This window comes from Calypte anna, chromosome 8 (assembly GCF_003957555.1).
Source record: "Calypte anna isolate BGI_N300 chromosome 8, bCalAnn1_v1.p, whole genome shotgun sequence".
NCBI classification, from domain to species: Eukaryota; Metazoa; Chordata; class Aves; order Apodiformes; family Trochilidae; genus Calypte; species Calypte anna.
This window is the reverse complement of record NC_044254.1, coordinates 8,691,022-8,710,345: the sequence shown is the minus strand read 5'-3', so window position 1 is coordinate 8,710,345 and position 19,324 is coordinate 8,691,022. Positions and strand designations below refer to the sequence as shown.

The window sequence follows — 19,324 nt, the reverse complement described above, 5'->3', positions numbered from 1 at the left end:
GCAACAGGAAACAGGAACAGGAATTTCCAGCTGTAACTATGGATCAAGATGCTTGAGTATTTTGCTGAAAATTTCTCAGTAGGTTTACTTTTTGAATCCTGGCTGAATTCATTTATCTAGGACTTAGAATCTGTTTACCCCCACTGAAATATTTTGGCAAAGGGCCAGAGAGGAACATTTCACATTAGATGACAAAGTTTGTTCTCAAATACACAGAGAGCAACTGACGTGATATCAGCTGTATAAAAGAGAGCAATATAGAAGCCTTAAGGATTTCACGTGTAGCCAAATAGTAATTTGAAAACATTTATGCTTACAAAGGCACTTGAGATTACCAGAATTTCTAAGTGTTCCCCTGTACAGTTAGCACAAGGACTTACAAGGTGCTCTGAGTCACAATGATTATACTTGCAGAAGGTTATGCTGAGCTACATATAAACCAGGTAAATTTCTGTGTTTAAGAACAACCTAGGTATCTAAGGAAATCAAACTGTATTAAGTTTTCCATACCTAATAGCAAGTTAACAGTTTCCTTTTAAATACAGATTTTGGAATACTAAGGAAAATACCTTTTTACAATGGGAAATACGTCTAAATCATTTCTTCTAAGGAATGGCACCTACATCTAAGAAGTTTTCTCTTGAACTGTTGTTGCAGAGCATCTTCCATTGATAGGCTGACTCTTGTCCCCTTAAAAGGATCTCTCAATGATACCTATGGACTCCAGCCAGACACCCCACTTTATTAAGTCTTACACTTTTGAATCAGCTTACGTGTGAGATGTGTAGTTTCTGAATGACATAGTCTGGACACGTTTTACTTTCATTGATCTTCACAACTATGTCCCCATATGTTGCAGATCCATTCTCCATTGATGGCCAGTACTGGGCACATTTGTTCTACAAAGATATGAAATTAGGTAAGCAGCACAACAGCAAAGTAGCAGAGACCTGAGAGGTAAAAGAAAATCTTATGGAAAATAGTCAGTAATTCAGAACAGTTCTTCCAACTTCTCACAAGTCCTGTTCTCTCCTGAAAATGCTGTCACTGCTTTAGGATATCAGTTCTAAATAGTTCCAAATATCCAACAATTCAGGTCTCTGATCTGAGGTTTATGTCCATGGAATTTAACATGGAACATCAAGTGGGGCAAAATCTTGTACACCAGTTGAAAAAGTGAACAAGTACTGCTGCCATTCCCGAAAGGCTGTAGAAAACTTTGCAACCACTTCCACAGCTTCTTCAGTGAGGTATTATTGCTCCTGCCTGCCTATAACATCAACTTGGGGATGCTATAAATCTGCACACTGCTGACCTGCTCTTCTTTAAAACCAGTTAAAACTGCAGTTCCCCTTCTTTCTGCTGTACTTGGAATAAGGAATAAAGACAAACCTTAAGGACCCAGCCTTCCAGTTAAAGGAAGGAAAAAGACAACAGATTAAAAATATTCTGTCTGGGATTTACTGAGGGCATTTCCAGGATATAAAAAGACAACAGACAGGAGTAAAACACAAACCATAACTTTTATGACAGATCTGTGAGGAGCTAGAGTTCTGCCTTGAGCTTTTTTTCTGTGTTTATTAGCGGCAACTAGTAAGCTCTCTGCTGCTTACAGCTGTGACTGGAAGACAGCATAAGGCAACACTTTTTTTACTTGCTTTCCAGCATAGTTTCTGCCACAGTTAGGGAACAGCAAAGAATGAAAATAAAATAGTAAGAGGAAAATGTAATTCACCACAGCAGAGCAACTTGATCCATTTTTAGACGATAGAAGGATGGGAAAAGGGAGGGAAGGAGGGATGTTTCTCACCTTCTTCCCTTCCTCACAACGAGTCACCATAACAATAACTGTTGCCTTCTGTTCCCAGATCATTCTCCAGAAATCATCAGTGGTTTCATCCTTGGGCCCTAGCAGGAGACATTTTAAGGGAGTTTTTCAAAGACTGCAGGTGCATGAGCTTCTTGACCTGCTCAGCAATGCAGTCTGAAGAGCTAAGCAGAGATTAAGCAAGTAACAGACACACAGTTGATTTCATTATAACTGCTTCATTATAATGGCTACAACATTTAAAAATACATATATATATATAATATATATCTTTTGCACATAGTTGTGAAATCTGAAAACTTTCAATGTAAAACTATACATCATGAGAGAACTGTCTTTGAAATACAATTTATTCAGCTCAACACAATTCACTGAGCAAAAATTATTGGCAAATTTTTGTATTAAATTTCAATTAAATTTCAAAATTTCAGATCTTCATTTTTTCTTTAAACTTACTAATACTTTTTACTACCCTTTAAAAAAATGGACTAATAAAGACAACATATCAGGGTTAAAATTACCTTGTGCAGCAATGTATTTTCTTGGTTCTTTGAAGCCCTATAAAAAGAACAATGAAAGCAACTTTCAGAATGAAAGTATGAAAAATTTAAAAGGTTTTCAACTTTAAAAGTAAACTTAATATGCAACAGTCCAGTAACACCAAATAAATTACAGAGATGGAAAGAACTCAAATGGAAATCTTTTAAAAGTATGTAATTCATTAAATACACAGACTAGAGAATTTCTTCAATCACACCTAAGCCTTTTTTAAAGTATAGGTCACTCACATCAATATAACTTGCATTGATGTAATCTGATCCTAGGTCCCCTGGGATCTCTGAGAGCTCAACACGATTATGATCATCTGTTTAAATAATTTAAAACAAAGGAACTGTATTATCTCAAAGCACCAAGAAAACACATATTTATAAAGCATGCAGAAATCATAAGAGATACTCACATGGAAGGATATCAATGTAACGGTTTTTGTTCTGATTATGGCTTTTTTTGGCCTCCTTTATTGAGAATTTAGTGAAAACTCTAGGAATACTCTGTAAAACACAATATTGGATTGTTTTTTGGTTTTTGTTTTTAACTAGGTAAGCATATATTTAAAGTAGCTCCTAGTTAAATGCAGAAGAAATATGGTACTGCTGAGTCCAGAAGAACATTCTAGTTCATATGATACCAATTCATCTATTTCTTATATCTAAAATAAGTGGATTTCTTTTCCCTTAATACAACTAATATTTATATCCACAACTCTGGAGTATTTATATCTCCATGGCTATGCAGTAAGAAGAGTATTAAAAAATGCATTAAAAGGTACTTTAGAATTGTAAGTATTTAAATTCTGTATCTTATAATTTTGCTTAACAAAACCTTCCCTGAAAAGAAAAAGAAAAATCATCTTATGATGAGAAGAGCTTGGTAGCAAAATTGACTGAAACCCATTTGACATTGAGTGAAAATTAATTCAATTTTCTAGATTCTTTTTTTTTTTTTAATTATTTATAATCAGTGCATATACTTCAAACATTCTCTTGAACATTCTTTTGTTTTTACAGCCACCAGGCTAAAAATCTGTGGTATATTTTGAGATAAAGACAAACCTGAAATTCATCCAAGAAAAGTCTCCCTTCATCAGCAATCTTCCTCTTGTACGTGTCCAGCAATTGCTCTGAAGGTATTGGGTCTATGTTCAGAAGTTGCCTGTCATCATCTTTAACTATGTAAATACATTGAACAGTTATCATGACTGACTTTGAAAATGTCAATGTTTCAGTAAATGTGATTCTTGAATTATCAGACAAAGTAACGAAAGGACAAACCCATTTATTTTTACTAAGCATGTTTTTAAAAAGAACAGTGCTGCCTGAGCCAGATGTGAGCAAACAGGCCTTGGAATAACAGACTTTTTTCAGCTCTGCTACCTGATTGGAGTCACCTCAGGAAGGGGCCACATCCAGGGACATGGCAATTAACAGCACTTTTGTACAAAGTGGTAATTGTCACATTCAGTTCAGCAGCAGCCCCAACACCCACACTAAATACACAGCCTTGCCCTCCACTTCAATTTTGATTGATTCTTGTCAGTGGTAGAATAGATTACTGTGCAAACAGCCTACAAATGTAACATGTATTGTCTACTTTTCTAAATTTTCTCCAATTTATTGTTGCAATAATCTATAATAGCTTCTTTAATGATAAAGTAATGATTGAAAAAGTTTTAAAATCTCTAACTAGGCTTTTATTATTTTTTCATTTATATTGAAAAGATTTTTTTCATAATTGTATGTCTAAGCAAATGGTTTTGAGTATCAGCTTGGTATTAATTCCCACTGTATGTATGTCATTATTGTGAGCTTGAATGTCATAAATTATTTTTTTTCTTGAAATTTTCTGGTATTGACTAATTCTGTCTTCCTTCATAAGCTTTAAAATCTTGTTCAAAAAGTTGCACATTATGTTCACTTTCACTCTTTGGATTTGAAAGCCTTCAAAATTTTGCAGTAAAAAGTGACTTTCTTATGCTTAAATTCTTGCTTTGAAAAAAGCTGCATAGGAAAGGGAAATTCTAGTTAAAGCTGTATTTGATTTAGGAATTACTCTCAGGCTTAAGCATATCAGCCATTGACTGGGATAACATTTGGTTTGAAATTAAATAGTAAATAAGAGTTTTTCAACCTGGAACATAAAAAATCCAAAGGTGGCAGTAAAACATGAGTCATTTTACTTCCATTTGCTAAATATATGAAGATATTCACCTGTAACAAGGTTCACGCCTTCAGAAGAATTGCTGTAAGAAGCAAAAACATCTGTAAAAGCTTTGACTAAAAATGAACATATCTGATACTGAGTTAAATGCACTTTTATATGTGAACACCAAGACTGTTCATAAACAGCAAATCCCATTGCAGGCTCTCAGGGAAACAAGGACCTGTGAGCCCTACACAGAAGTGTTTGGGATCCTTCCCCACTCTGTTTCCCATCTTGTTTCCCACTCTGAGCGCTACTGAGGGGCAAAGAGGAGAGAATCACATCAAAGAGCTTTACAGTATCACCTGCAGCAAATATAACTAATTTCTTAATTGGAGTGAATGCTCACCCCATCTTTGTTTGTCTTGCTAAAGAAGTGACCAAAAAACTGACACATACATAAAATATAGACAAATGAAGTTTAAGTGCTAAGTAGCCAAGAACAAGCCAGACTCTGGGCCTGCACAAGCAAAAATCTGACCATCTGACCACTGGCAGCTCCCTGTGCTACCAGGGGGAAGAGCAGAATGGGGAATGGGGTCTCTAATTATTGGGGTACTAATTATTGGGAAATCTTGTGAAAAAACAGAAATTTCTCCATGCTCACCCACTTTCAATCCATTTATATAAGAAGGGGAGAAGAAAATTAAACTCACCTGAGCTTTTTTTGTGAAGGTCATAGATTTTGTACAGCACCAGTAGTAAAGAAATTGATGTCAAAATGATCAAGAACACCAAAAATATAATCAAGGCTTTAGAGTTATCTGGGAACAATAAAAAGAATACAATTAATATTTCTTCATAGCATAATAATAGCATTTAAAATGAATTCAATTTTTTTCCTTTTTTTTTTCCTGTAATCATCATTGAACCGGGGCTACTTGATTTTTTTGCCAAAAGAACTAAACAATTATTTTTAAATGCATAGTTCACATTTTTTATTCCAAAGTGCTAAAATATTTTAAACTCACAGAAAAGGAGAAAAAAATATTTCTTCATTATGAAAACATCCACATAAACTCTCCATGTCCACTGGTCAAAATGCTACAACTCACTGACTGGTGTGGTATTACCATGGTTGTCTCCCACTCTCTTTGACCAGTGAAGCTCTCAGATGCTTCTGATCTGGGAGTTGGGAATCCCTGACACAGATGTTCAGCTCCTGAAATTCAGGATCTGAACATAGAAAAATAATCCTAAAGTGAACAATTTTAATTAGAGAAAATAATTTCTAGTTGTATTCAAATATTTTCTGAAGAAACCATTACTGAACAATAATTTTAAATTACAGTCTACTACTTGCCTGCATGATCTGCAATATTAATGATGACTGATGAAGTTATTTTTTCAAATAGAGATCAACTATTGACTATAAGAACAGGTAGTTTGGATTTTTAATTAGGAACAATTGTAACAGAATTCACATTCACTATCACCATATTGTGCTTGTCTAAAAGTAAAAATGCTGTATAGATTTACTTACATCTGGTTCTTATACTCCTCTTTACTGGCTGCCCTTTATAGTCTCCATTATTCACTAAGATCTGTGTGCAGTGAGTGAAAATAAGTGAGATGTTAAGAATTTCTGCATAGGGTTTTTTTGTGGTTTTTTTTTTTAAGAAAAGCACAATGGATATTCAAAACTCCCATCTATTTTCAATGAATCAATCTCAATGACAGCAGTATCTGCTACTACACTTTGTGTAGCCTATAGTTCATAGTTTATAGTGAAGCTCAGGTTTCCACCTCAGTTACAACAGGATCTAAAATATGTAAATAACCAGAGAAAAAGTTATTAAAATAGAAGATACATTTTAAAACTTTTAAAACTATTTTTAAACTTATGGAACCCCCAAATTTCTCTCTATGTGGAATAGCACACAAAGCATTGCTTGACAGGCTAAGCACATATGTGTTTTATTTCTAAAGTAATAGCTACTTCTTTACATCTGTGGGCTACAGATCCATAGAATAACTCCTTTGCCACCATATTGGCCTTTTTCCCCAAAGTCAAGTATCATATGATTAAACAATGAATACACAACAATAATTTGTATTTTTAGTTTAGTAAGCCTACTTACCTGAAATGTATAGTTTGTCAAGTACAACAGATTTTCTTTTTTAAAATCACACTCAGACCTCTTGTACCGTGTTCCATCATTTTCCCAAGTCAATTCAAATTCTTGTTTTGGTCCATACACTTGCTGACTTTTGCACTTAATGTGGACAGCATTATCAGCTGTCAATATTGCATTAACATCAGTCACTGGCTGTGGTTCTGTTCACAGAAGAAGTGTTACTGGTTCTCATAATTCCAAACCAAACATTTCAAAAGCTGTAGTTACTGATAGCTGCTTCAATTAGCAAGCTATCATGTTTTTTCTTTAAAACAAAACCACCAACAACAACACACAAAAAAAGACAGTTGATTTTATCTTCATATAAAGTGCCAGGATGTGTGAGGCTTTATGAGCAGCTCTGATGTCCAGAATTATCCCATGTGGGATACAAGAATATATTTTCCTTGGCTGAGGGTACTATTACAATATATCTGCTCAAGTTTGTCCACAGGGCAGATGTGCTAGATTCCTATTCAGTACACTACTGAAAGGGCTTTGACAAGGAGAAAGTAAACATTTCTTGATGCAATGTGTTCACTGAAGATGAAAAAATATTTTATAAAACTTAGGGTTTTTTATACTTCTAAGGAGTTGTGCTCTGCTAATATATTTGCTTGTTCAAGATGCCATAAAATTCTTCCACTAGCTGCTTGATCATGTTATCAAATGTTGTAGCAGTTGGTGAAGGTTTAATAAATACCATTAATTCATGAAGGCAAGCAACTTGTTATTTTCTTAAAAAAACAAAAAAATTCAAACTAGATGATAACAGAAAAATCACTATCAGATTCAAATGATCTGTTACAGCCAAGTTTCAGGTCAAATGGTTTATATTATCCATTGGTTCATTTATCAGCTTTTTTTTTTCCTATGGGCTTTATGTGATAATTGTGATCTTTGTATTCTCCCAGTTGTAAACTAAAATTCGTTAGCTCAATGACCCAGAGAAATGGGGAGATTCTAATGTTTTCAGGGATTGTCTACAAAACTGGATAAAAAAACCCTCTGTATAATCCACAGGATAGGATTCAGTTTCAAAACAATAATCAGCCAGAAGGCCCTTTATTTCCCAAAGTGCTGCAGAAACATATTTAATTAAAAAAAAAAAAAAAAAAAAGCAGAAAGCAGTCAGATTTTCTGCTCTTATTTATCCATTTCTACATGCTTTCCAGGAGTGTTAAAAAACGAACATTCCTGCTATTAGATTAAAGAAATAAAATCAACACTTCAAGCTATCATTACCTTAGTAGCACAAAAGTATTTTATTTTTCTTTTTTAAAAAATCAAAACCTTTTGTTTATTCAGTGAAATTAGCTATTCATTTGGTACCTTTCAAGGTATAAACCACCATGGTTTCCCTATAGCTGAGTCTGAAGCTGGTGGAACTAGAGCTGAAAAGTACTAGGAGGAACTAAATGAACATGGTAGAGTTTTGATGGGTTTCTTTTGTTTTATTTTGTTTTTCTAAAAGAAAGAATTAAAACAGCATGAAGCTCTACATCTGAAAATTAAAAGGCAGAAAAAAACAAAATAGAAGAACTGTGTCTCTATTACACTTTGTCTATGTCAGGAAAACATTTGCAGTCTATTGCTTTGTTGTTTGGCTTGGGGATTTTTTGGCTTTTCTAGTAGTTCTATCTATTGAACATGTATGCCAAACAAGAATCAGGACCACAGGAGTAAGCTTTTGAAGGTAGAGCCCACAAAATTATGCACAGACTTTTCTGACTGCACAAAGGTTGGTACATGTTTGGCTTTAGCCTAATGTGGAGTGTTAGAAGCCAAGCATGAATGTGTATGTACACACTCACTGAAACCTGGTATGGACTCCACTATTGGTTTCACTCTGGTAATAAGTTCCTAACAGAAAAGTACAGAACAGAAAGTAAATTCTGCACATTTTTTTGTCTGTCATGCCACAAACAAAACCAGAATGGTCTTCATTATCTTTTTGTTAAAATTGAATCTTTTCTTTAGGTTGGGACATAATGGTTTCTAAAACCTTACCAAGAATTTCAAATTAAGGCAAGATTACAAACCTACTGTATATGCAAATAATATTAATACTAAATACATTATTAAAAACATATCAACATGATGTAATAAAAAATATATACTAATTATAGAACTGTCAATAAAATTACTCTAATGTTAATCAGTTTCTTGGCTAAGAGTGCAATGAACTACAATAAGAAAGTACATGTTCCTTGTCTTAGTGTGGGCTTTGTTCATAACAGTTACCAGAAGGGACTTACCTGCTGATTTTGTTGTAAAGTTATATCTTCCAGTTCTTCCCACATATTGTCTATCATTATATTTGCTGTTTGTATATGGAGTCACACTCACAGAACCATTCGTATAAGGTTCTAATTCTTGGCAAATAAATTTAGTTGTTGTGACATATTCTGCCTCTTTAATAAAAAATGAAAAAATAAATTAGTTAATGAGATTTATGTTAGAAGCACAGAAACTCTTATGTTTCATCAGATCTACCTGAAACTGCTGTCCTGTGTACTTCTATCTTAATTACCTTGTACTTGGTTCGTTTGTCTTCCTTACTAATGCTAAGTGAAGGCTCAATAAGAGGAGGAAATACATCCCCCAACCAAAAAGGTAGAAAGAGGTAGAAAAGGCTTTGTTCTTTTGGGGTTTTGTTTTTTGCTTTGGTTTGGTTTTTTTACTTTCTCAGTATATAATTTAAATGCGTATAATTAAAAACAAACATAAAGCACACTGATTAAGAGAGCCTGATGCTTTCTTCTATATTGAGGGAAGGAGTTAGTAAACAGATGCTGATGTGGACACATTGAAAATAAGAAATTGTCTCTTGATTCTGCAGAATATCAGATTCACCCTGCTTCCACAATGTATCAAAGCTATTTCCAATTAACAGATTCCCCTCTACCCTGGGCATCATCTGCTCTGACAAACTAAAATTTCGTTAAAAAGCTTCCCCTCCTCTGACAGGATTAGAAAAGATAGGAATCAAAATGGCTCCTGATAAGGCCACCAGCCAGATGATGCAAATTGGTGTAAAATAAACTATAAAATTCTGGGAAAAACCTGAGTATCAAAAGGCAGGTCCCAAGTCACCAATTTGCAACCGTATGACAATAATTGATGGATAGAAAGATTTTTACTATATAACTCAGAGGGAAAAGGAGAAAACTCAGTGGTGGCAGAAGCAGCATTGGTGGCATGTGCTTCATTCAAGGATCCAATTTACCAGCAGTAAACAGACCTGGCCAGGAACTTCACCTGTGACTTCAAAAGGATGAACATCCCCAAAGCGACAGAGCATTAAAAGACAAACAATAATCTATTCCTTTTCTTCCCTTTCTTCTCCTAACAGCCCTTTCTTGGGGTGACTTATTTTTTAAAAAAACCTTTTCTCTTGTAACTTTGCTGCTATTAAAAACCTCTCTTTTTCAGCATGTTGTTAATTTTCCCCTGAAATAAACTGATGTAATTTGCTTAAACCACAAAACCCGCAGCTTTCAATTTGTGTGACTATATGCACCGTGGCTAAGAGTTCTAAGCAAACAAAATATAAAATAATCAGTTTACAGACTATACAGATGCCCAAAGTCACACTGCACACTGGCAAGTCTGTTCTGGGTGTGATGCAAGAAAAATTGTCTGCTTTCCGTAGTGGCAAGGAGGGCAGAAAGGAATTGCAAGAGAAGCCAACACCATGAGGAACTAATCACCCCCACTGCAGTTGGGGGTTTTGGAGGCTTGGGAACTGGGGAGCAGATGTGCTGCAGATGTGACCTCCAGCATCCCAGCATACTGTTCAGTCTACTAAACTGCCCAAGCCATAAAAACATGGAAATTGGTGCATGGGGCTGCCACACTTTTGGGTACTGGTAAATTTGGGGCATGGATAATGGGACAGATGATTTGACTGGGGAGTACAGGAGCATGACAACCTTTGGTTCTTGTGGCACTCCAGGTTTAAAAAAACACATGCAGTATGAGAACAGAAAGAATTAACCCAGGGCTAGCTTAAATCTAAAAATATATTTCCTGAAATCATGTATAAGGATCTTTATTTTCAAAAAATAATATTCCAGTCCTTGTTTTGAAGAAAAGCTCACAAGTGGAAAACATAGTCCCAGTATAAGGGATCTAGAGTTATCCATCTAAATAAAAGGTGGCCTAAAACAGTATAGCTGAAAGGAGTGATCATTTAGAAGAAGGCAACCACCTAGCCCTACCTATTTAAACATGTATAGTCTACCTGCTGGACTTAGGAGCCCTGACTTTTACACACTGTTGTTAAGCAGAAGGTAGGCCCCTGTCTTCTCAGAGAATATGTTAACCAACTACAGCAGCATTTTCTGAGACATAACACAGTACTACAATCTAATCAGGCAACTGATGGTTTTGTCATAGCTTACTCTTACTACAAGAAGTATGAGGAACTGAAGGTGACAGAATTGTGTCCTGAAATGATAAACTGAATAACCACAGGGTTACACCTGAACAACCTAATGTAAAGAAACTCAAATGTTTGTAGAAAAACAAACAAGCAAACATAAATTTCTGCACAGTTTTAAGAGATTCCAGTACTGCAGTCCATCCAGTATTGACAGTCCATATGGTTGGTACTTTTTAAATATTAAAACATGCAATGAATTATTCACTACTGAAGGGGGCATATACATACTTCTGTTCTGCATGTCCACCACCGTAGCCATCTATTGGGCCCTTTGAAGTGTCACTAGGTTCCCTCCCATGTAACTGATACATTTCTGGCACCACAAAATACCTAATGTTTTGCTGGTGCTTCTGGAGCTGTTGTAAAAGAAAAACAACAGGGGAGATGATAACGTTGAATGAAAGTGCAGAATATTCCTCTTTTTCCCTACCTTAATTAATTTAATATCATATCATATTTAAAGCAAGGATAACAACTTGCAGTAGTTTTTCATAGTCTATTTCATTCAAAGAAATTATACAAAAGTATAAATTAAGTGATATGTAAAAGCAGCATATTAGAGTAATTTTATGAATCTAATTAATTCAGGACAAGTGAACACAGCAATACCACCTAAAATTGTCCAATGTTTCTAAATATACATTGGTTTGATACTCTTTATAATTTTAAAAAAACTTTAAAAGTTTTTTGATTTTATTTGCAAGCTATTTGATTTTGGGTTGATTTCATTTCTAATTTGGTTTAAAAAAGGTTAAGCTATTTACAAGGAAATGTTTTGGAAAAACAGATCATTTTATGCTGGAAATATTCTTTGCAATTATTCTATCACATCTTTCTTCAAATCAAGAATTTAAACACTTGTTTTTGACTATGCCTGTTACATTGTTGTTTTTTTTCTCACACCCCCCAAAATAAAAATGTAAAAAATTGCAATCTGAGAAGGAGAGAAATGCATAAGAGTAGAAAACTGGGGCTGGAGAAGGAAAGGAAGACTGACTGCAGTGAAAAGAAACACCACGAGGGCAGGAGACCAGGTAGGCAGAGCTGAGGGTGACTTGGAGAGTGGCTGAGCAGGCTGCTCAAAATATATGTTCAACCCAGGAAACACAGATAATGGTATTTAGGTAGGGAATTCCAGAAGTAGAACATAAAGCAAAAATAAGCATTACACTTACCCACCATAATCTGTTGCTATGCTGAAGGCTTGGTTGACAGTCTCATTTTCAAAAAATGTACAGTACCAGTGCAATTGTACTCATGGTTGGGTGATAAAGAGTCCAGCTCTTTACAAGTTTTATTTAATTCTACAAAGGCTACAAAGGCTAAACCTATAGACACAAATAATTTTATCAATATTTTTCACGGTTCGAAATGTACATGGTATCATTTTAACTAGGATTTTCTTTTACCAATATAATTTGTAATAAACTATCATAATATTCTAAAGTTAAAAGTGTACAACTTAATCCTATCACTAGGATTACACTGACTTAGTTTGCACAGATCTTTACTTTTCATAAAAGCTCATATGATTTGACTTTCTAAGAATATATTTTTCCCACCGAAATCAAAACCTTTCATGGGAGTGAGGGGAGTGACACATCATACATCATTTTTTCTGAGACACACGAGAACATCCAGCATTTGTATCTTCCCTACTCTGCCTTCTGAGCCAGAGCCTCCTCAGGCTGGCCAGTTCCAAGAGCAGAGATCCTGGACCCTCACCATCCAGGAGCCTGCAGAGCCAGCTGCAGGGTAGTCTGCAAGAGATGGGCTCAGACCAGACCCAAAGACCACAGGATTTCCAAACTCTCAGCTCCCCTTCAGATCATCAGGCAGGACCTCAAACTCTTCAGAAGCCTGAAGTTTGGTGAAGCTTTAATTTGTGAAGCCCCAGATCTTCAGTAGCCCCACAACTGAGGGACAGTAGCTCCAACCTGGCAATGCAAAAACTCTGGGCAGCTCTTCTCTAAAACAGGCACAATTGATTTAACCTCCTGGCCTCTCATTAACAGACAACATAAACATTGCTTTTAATAATAAAGGAAATAAGTAATCAAATTCAAGGAATATCTTAGAAGTGTCTCACCTTTGCAGCTCACAGTCACATTAGCACAGCCAATGAGTTGTCCCAGCACAACTTTGCAGATGTGCTTGTTTGAGCCCAACTTTGAAAAGATTCTTGCTGCTGTCTGAAAAGGAATAATATTATATGTCCAGACATTGCCTATATTGATACTTGAAATAGAAGTTTGTTCTTTATATTTGTTGACTTGTTCTGCAATACGAAGATACAACTGGTGAGGAATGATATACAAAGAATGTAACAAGAAATGGAAGTAAAATGGAAAAAGCCTACATGAGATTAGGACAATGCTGATGTTGAACAAAATATCCAGTAAATGTCTGGTCTTGCTGTTGCTCCATATGCCCAAAGTAGTTAGAGTTGCCCTTTTCCCTTTGCAATGAGAAAATAAATTCCCTTCTATACCTACCAGGTGAATAGTAAGGTATCTGTCTGGACATTTTTCAACTTGAACTGTGTATCTCGTGCATCTCTGCAACAGAAGTTTGCTGGAATTCACACTTAAGGTCTGGTTAATCTCCAAAATAAAATATTGTCTGTTTGGTTTTGAGATTTTTTAGTGTAACTGTAGCCATGTTATTTTGATCTGTTGTATTTTCTATGTGATAGGCAATATCATCTAAAAGAAAAAAGATAAAATAGTAAACAATGATTTTATGACATTTCTAAGAACAGCTAATTGTTTTATGGCAACCTCAGCATCATGTGTTTTAAGAAACAAAAAATAAAGCAAAATCAGCTGCTCCTTACTGTACTTTTATTTTATCTTTTACTTTAAAAAAATTGTCTAGTCAAAGTAGAACATTTTCTTAGGAAAATATTCTTTCAAATCATTCTCTAGTTGAGAAAACTAAAGTACTAAAAGATGAACAATACAGACCCAGATTTGCATTAATTTAAAATGTCCATTCAAGGTGAAATACCTTGTTTTGACACATTCCTTCTTTTGTTTCAACAGAAATTTCAAATTTTCTCATTCAAAGCATTTCATAACCATCTAGTAAATAATGCCTATAGTCTATTCCTGAAAGTCTGTAGAATGGTCTCTGATTCTGAAGAGAGATAAATCAATGTCCAATCTTCAAATTACTTGAGATATGAACTGCAGCTTGCAGCAGGTGGTTATCAGCATGAGGGGGAAAGAGAGGGCTCAGTGGAATGAAGACAGCCCTGGTACCAACGACCTGGTGCAGGGAAATTTAACAGAACTATAAAAGGAGATGAGAAGACCAGAAATGTTAATAACTTTATTCCTAAACTTCCAGAATAGAAAGACAGTTTATAACATCACCTGAGATACTAACTGGTCAGTTTTACCAATTTCAATTTATTGATTTGATCAAATTTCAGGACTGAGAAAAGCAAGAGGTTTGGTTCTTACCACAGGATTCTTCAGTTGTCATCACAGAAGCTTCTATAAGGAGGGAAAACAAATGAAGATGTCAGCAGGTTTGTATTTGGTGTTTTTTCACAGAGCATTGGAGGAAGGTAATGGTACTGGCTACATCTCTTCAATATATTCAATGCAAGTAATTGTATTTAGCATTTAGCACTTCACTCACATTTGGAAAAGGGAAGAGAACAGCAATTACACATAATACAATTTTTAAAATATTTTAGGAATCATGTGCCTTTCACAATTTTCCAGTGACATCACTTTCTACAAATCAAGCTGGTTAATACTAACATTTCTATATAGAAAGTTACACAAGAACATTTTAAAAATAACTCACAGATGTATGATAAGCTATAGCAGTTCCCCAGGATGTACACTATGGAATGGCTAACTGCATAGTATCAATTTTTATTAAAGAAAAAACATTTACCTACCTTTTGCATAGCTACTGTAAACTTTGGAAAGAGATTTGTATCATTTTACAACTACTTTTATACTGGAATACCCAAAATAAACTAGGAGCTGGTATTCAGAAAACCTGTATGGAACTTGACAAAGAACTCCATCCTTAAAACACCTGCTTAAAATATACTAAGGTATAAGTATTACCAAAAGTGACTGATAAACTTTTTTTTCATATAGGATAGGCCCTAGATTTGCATCCTTCCAGGCTGGTAGTTATCTGGCTGAATATTGTTCCTAATGGGGGGATAAACCAAGAGGATCTAGTGGTGGGTTTCCAAGATGGTCAGGGGCATAAGACCCACCACTGAAATCAAAACTCAGTCTGTCAGAGGTAAGAAGAGCCTACAGTTACTTGATGGACAATTACAAAGATGTAAGAGTCCAGCTCCTGAGTGTACTCTGCCCAAGCACACACATATATTTTATTAACCTAAGTAATTCCTTACAGCCCAATTGCAGTAATATCAACCAAGAAAATATTAATACTGAGTGAAACAAGCAGGAAGCCATTGGAAAACAAAGCACACAGATCTGTGGATGTATTCATACTTTCTTTTGCTGCTTGGGCAAATTTCTGTGAATATCAAGACGAGTACTGATGCAGTAATTGACAGATTTACCCTCCTACTATTCCACTGTGTGGAAATAATTTCTATTTTTCACTTGCTTAACAAATAGCAAATCTGGTGTCTTTAATATTACTCATAAACTATTAATAGGACTCCCAAAAAATCACTTAAGTTTACTGCAGTTGTATGCCTGTTTCAATGCTTAAGATTGATAAAAGAAAGTCAAAACAAATTCCCTCATTATAACACATTTTCTGTGCTTTCAGTATCATAATTGTGATAACTGTGTGCAGGTTTGTCACCTATTGTGTGAGTGGGGATGATCCCAGTGTTTGCTGGCATGCTGACTGGTGAGATGGTGCTGTGCAAGGATGTTGAATTGTAATCATCTGTAAGGAAATAAACAACATATCAGCATTATAAAGTAAAATTCATTATTTCATATGGCTATGTCATCAGAAATGTCTTACAATACTGCCCTCTTTAGTTTGGGTTTTTTTTTCTCCTTCTGGGATGTCTTTAATTTAGAGAAGAGTGCTTAAAAATATTAATATATCTAATAAAACAGAAAGCTATGATTTAGATAGAGAGCTAGCTTTTGGAAATACACCAATACACCACTTCCCAATGATTTTTGCAATGTACAAGGACAATTTTTATTCGTAATTATTTAGGCATAATCCAGGGTGGAGTCAACATAAAAATGACATTAATAATTTTGAACTGGGTAAAACTGAAAGAGTTTGCTGTGTTGTCACAATAAAATAGTGCTGTGCTTTCTCAGAAAAAAAGCCCTCCAGTAGTGCTCTTTTGCCAGATTATGTACTTTGGTCACTATATTACTTAGTGTTTCTCATAGTAGTGATCTGGCCATCAGATACCAGATCCTAGAAACAATTCTGGTATTGCCACTATGACAAATTGCAGATACCTTTTCTATTCGATGAACCATAAGCTGGAAGAAGCTACCCTGAGGCTGAATGACTTAATTTTCCCCTACAGTAAATACTCAGCTTTTCCCTACTGTTCAGAAAGCATTAAGTGGCATCTAAAGGAAGACAGCAAACCCATAAAGCACTCTTGAAGGCAATGGGAGTGAGTGTGGTGATTTTTCAGTGCTGCTGTGTGCTGGGGTCCTGAGTCTCATGGCAGGGACAGAGCCTGTGTGGATGGAGAGGTTTGTGTTGTCTGCAGGAGAGAATCCTGTGGTGAGAGGTACAGCACTTCCATTAATGCTTCAGAGGCTGCCCAGCCAAACAGTGACACAAAGCTGCACATCACACAGGGCTGCTCTGCTGGAATGTTCTCATACTGAGGCACTTTGAGTTTGCTGTTAAGCAAAGGCAGAGCAAAAGCTCAAGGGCTTAGGAGGATCAAGAGGCATCAGCAAAATACAATTATTTTGCATCTCTTTCATGCTAAATGCTGTGGTGGAAAATATACTGAGATTCATGACTCAAAACCAGATATTCTGCCCCTAAGACAGCATATTTCATGCTGTCATGCATTTCATTCACCATGCTGAATGAAAAGGCATTGCACACTGCAAGATTTTGCAGGAAAAGGAAAGAAGAAAAGATCAGGAAAAAAACGTCACTGAAGTTCTGTCATGTAAATTAAAAATGCTTACCAGGTGCAGTTGTTGCTGACTCAGCCCCTTAAAAACAGAAAGAAAAAGTGTAAATTGAACTTTCAAGGAATTAAACACAACCATACGCCAAAAATACAAAAACCCCATTCCTGTCTCCCAACTATCAGCTGAGCTTTCCCCAGGGAACTGTGCATTCCCAACTAATATTTAATGGCATATAACAATAATCAGACCTCCAAACTGTTAAGGGTATGATATGTGGAATGACACAGTTCACATTAAAAATAACTTTTCCTTGAACCAGGAATCTGTACTGTGCAGTCTGAGGGATGGAGACAGCATCAGGAAGGCTACAGTGGAAGCCAGTTCAGCTGAAACAGGAGAGGAGCAGCGGTGTCACCATCCCAAATTTAATGGCACCTTCAGATGTGCCAGGAGGTGAGAGTGATGTGGATTGTGTGGGTGGAGGTAACGAAAGGAAGGGAGAGCTGCTGTTTGCCAGATTTTCATCTCCTGCTGCACAGTGGGAAAAAACTATCATCAGGTGAGCAATGCATGAAAGCAAGAAGCTCATTGAAAGCAGAAAGGCTGCTGGATGCTCTCTAAACTATATTTCTCCCTCCAGTCCTGGCAAAAGGAACATATTTATATTGTTCTCAAATTCCTGGATAGGCTGTGAAACATATCTGGTTGGATTTATTGCAAAAGCATGGCTTGCAATTAGGTCTAGAAGACCACTAATTTCAAATTCCCACCACTTTGTCTGGGATGTGGCAGAGAGATTTGATTTTCTTTAGGAATATATGGAGCATGCACTGATTTCAGGTGTTTGAAAACACTAGCTGAATGGGTTCAGCTTACAAAAATCCCAGACTGGCAAGGGTGGTTTTGTTTCTTCTTGTGATCCAGAAGGACCCTCTTCCCACAGCCATCAGATACTGATGTATCTGCTAAGGAGTTCTGCATGAATTGCAGGAAAGTGCCACTGTGACAGCTCATCCTGACTCTCATCTGAGACCACAAGGGTGTCCCGAAGGTAAACAGGAACTCATACCAACATGTTTTAGCTTGAATTCTAATAGCTTCTGTTCAAACCTATGTTTCAAAACCTCATTTATTAAAAAAACAACCAACCAAACAAACAAAAAACCCCAAAGAAAATCTAATAATAATTAAAATAAAACTCAAAAAACCTCCTCAAAACTCTTGATCCCATTAAGACATTTTCCTGTTAGACCTCAGACATCATAGATCACCAGATCACTTTAACAGTGAAAGAGGTAACCAATGTTCAACAGAAATAGATGACAGTTCAGCTAAAACAGAAGAGCAGCAAAGCCATGGTCCTGTTACCTTCAGCAGTGCCTGGAGGTGAGAGTGATGTGGAGTGTGCAGGTGGAGGTGACACAGAGGGAGTTCTGGCATTTGCCAGATTTTCTTCTCCTGTTACACAACAGGGAAAAGATATTACCAGCTGAGGAATGCATGAAAGTGAGAAATTCATCTATAGCAGGAAAAGACCAGTGGTTTGTATGGCATTCTCTGAACCACATTTATCAGGGCAGACTTGACTGTGGGTTACTTACATGTTTTCATGTTTAACAATGTATTCTGCAATACCAAAATCTTTTACATCATCACACAGCAGTGTATTCAAGTACAAGAACCATTAACCAGTAGAGCATGACATTTCACTGAATGAAGAATGATTATTTCTAAGAAGATACCAACAGCAATTCCATTGTCAAGAAAAGTCCTACCTGTCTATATCCTCACTGCAGAAGAGCTAGAAAGCCAAGCTTTGGATTGAAAGCCATTTATTTCCCTAATACTTCCTGTACCATTCTGCTGATATCTGAGAATGTCTCCAAATAACTCATATATCCAGGCTATAAATTTCTCCTTACTAGAGCTGGGAGCTATGATTTTTTCACAACTATAAAAACAAGTCTCATTTTTACACTCTGCTTTGAAATCCCAACCCAAATATTTTGTATTTGTGTAATGTAAAATTTCTGTTGTGAGAGAGAACAAAAAATTGCCATGGTGAAACTATGTGTGTTCT

The 19,324-nt window shown here is 35.9% G+C and overlaps 1 protein-coding gene across 1 annotated transcript in view; it reads right to left on the bottom strand.

The window, feature by feature from the left end:
* PTPRC (protein tyrosine phosphatase receptor type C) overlaps positions 1–19,324 on the bottom strand; it is a 58,828-nt gene that overhangs the window by 7,094 nt on the left and 32,410 nt on the right. Inside the window, 27 exon segments of the mRNA XM_030455301.1 lie at positions 774–899; positions 1,811–1,908; positions 2,350–2,386; positions 2,617–2,693; positions 2,790–2,880; positions 3,442–3,557; positions 4,597–4,647; positions 5,245–5,352; positions 6,072–6,132; positions 6,670–6,866; positions 8,964–9,119; positions 11,361–11,445; positions 11,447–11,465; positions 12,328–12,385; positions 12,388–12,480; positions 13,242–13,271; positions 13,274–13,307; positions 13,339–13,344; positions 13,648–13,785; positions 13,787–13,857; positions 14,620–14,652; positions 15,971–16,057; positions 16,747–16,782; positions 16,785–16,871; positions 17,299–17,325; positions 17,680–17,775; positions 18,625–18,702. Of these exon segments, the coding sequence (XP_030311161.1) occupies positions 774–899; positions 1,811–1,908; positions 2,350–2,386; positions 2,617–2,693; positions 2,790–2,880; positions 3,442–3,557; positions 4,597–4,647; positions 5,245–5,352; positions 6,072–6,132; positions 6,670–6,866; positions 8,964–9,119; positions 11,361–11,445; positions 11,447–11,465; positions 12,328–12,385; positions 12,388–12,480; positions 13,242–13,271; positions 13,274–13,307; positions 13,339–13,344; positions 13,648–13,785; positions 13,787–13,857; positions 14,620–14,652; positions 15,971–16,057; positions 16,747–16,782; positions 16,785–16,871; positions 17,299–17,325; positions 17,680–17,775; positions 18,625–18,702 (2,096 nt within the window).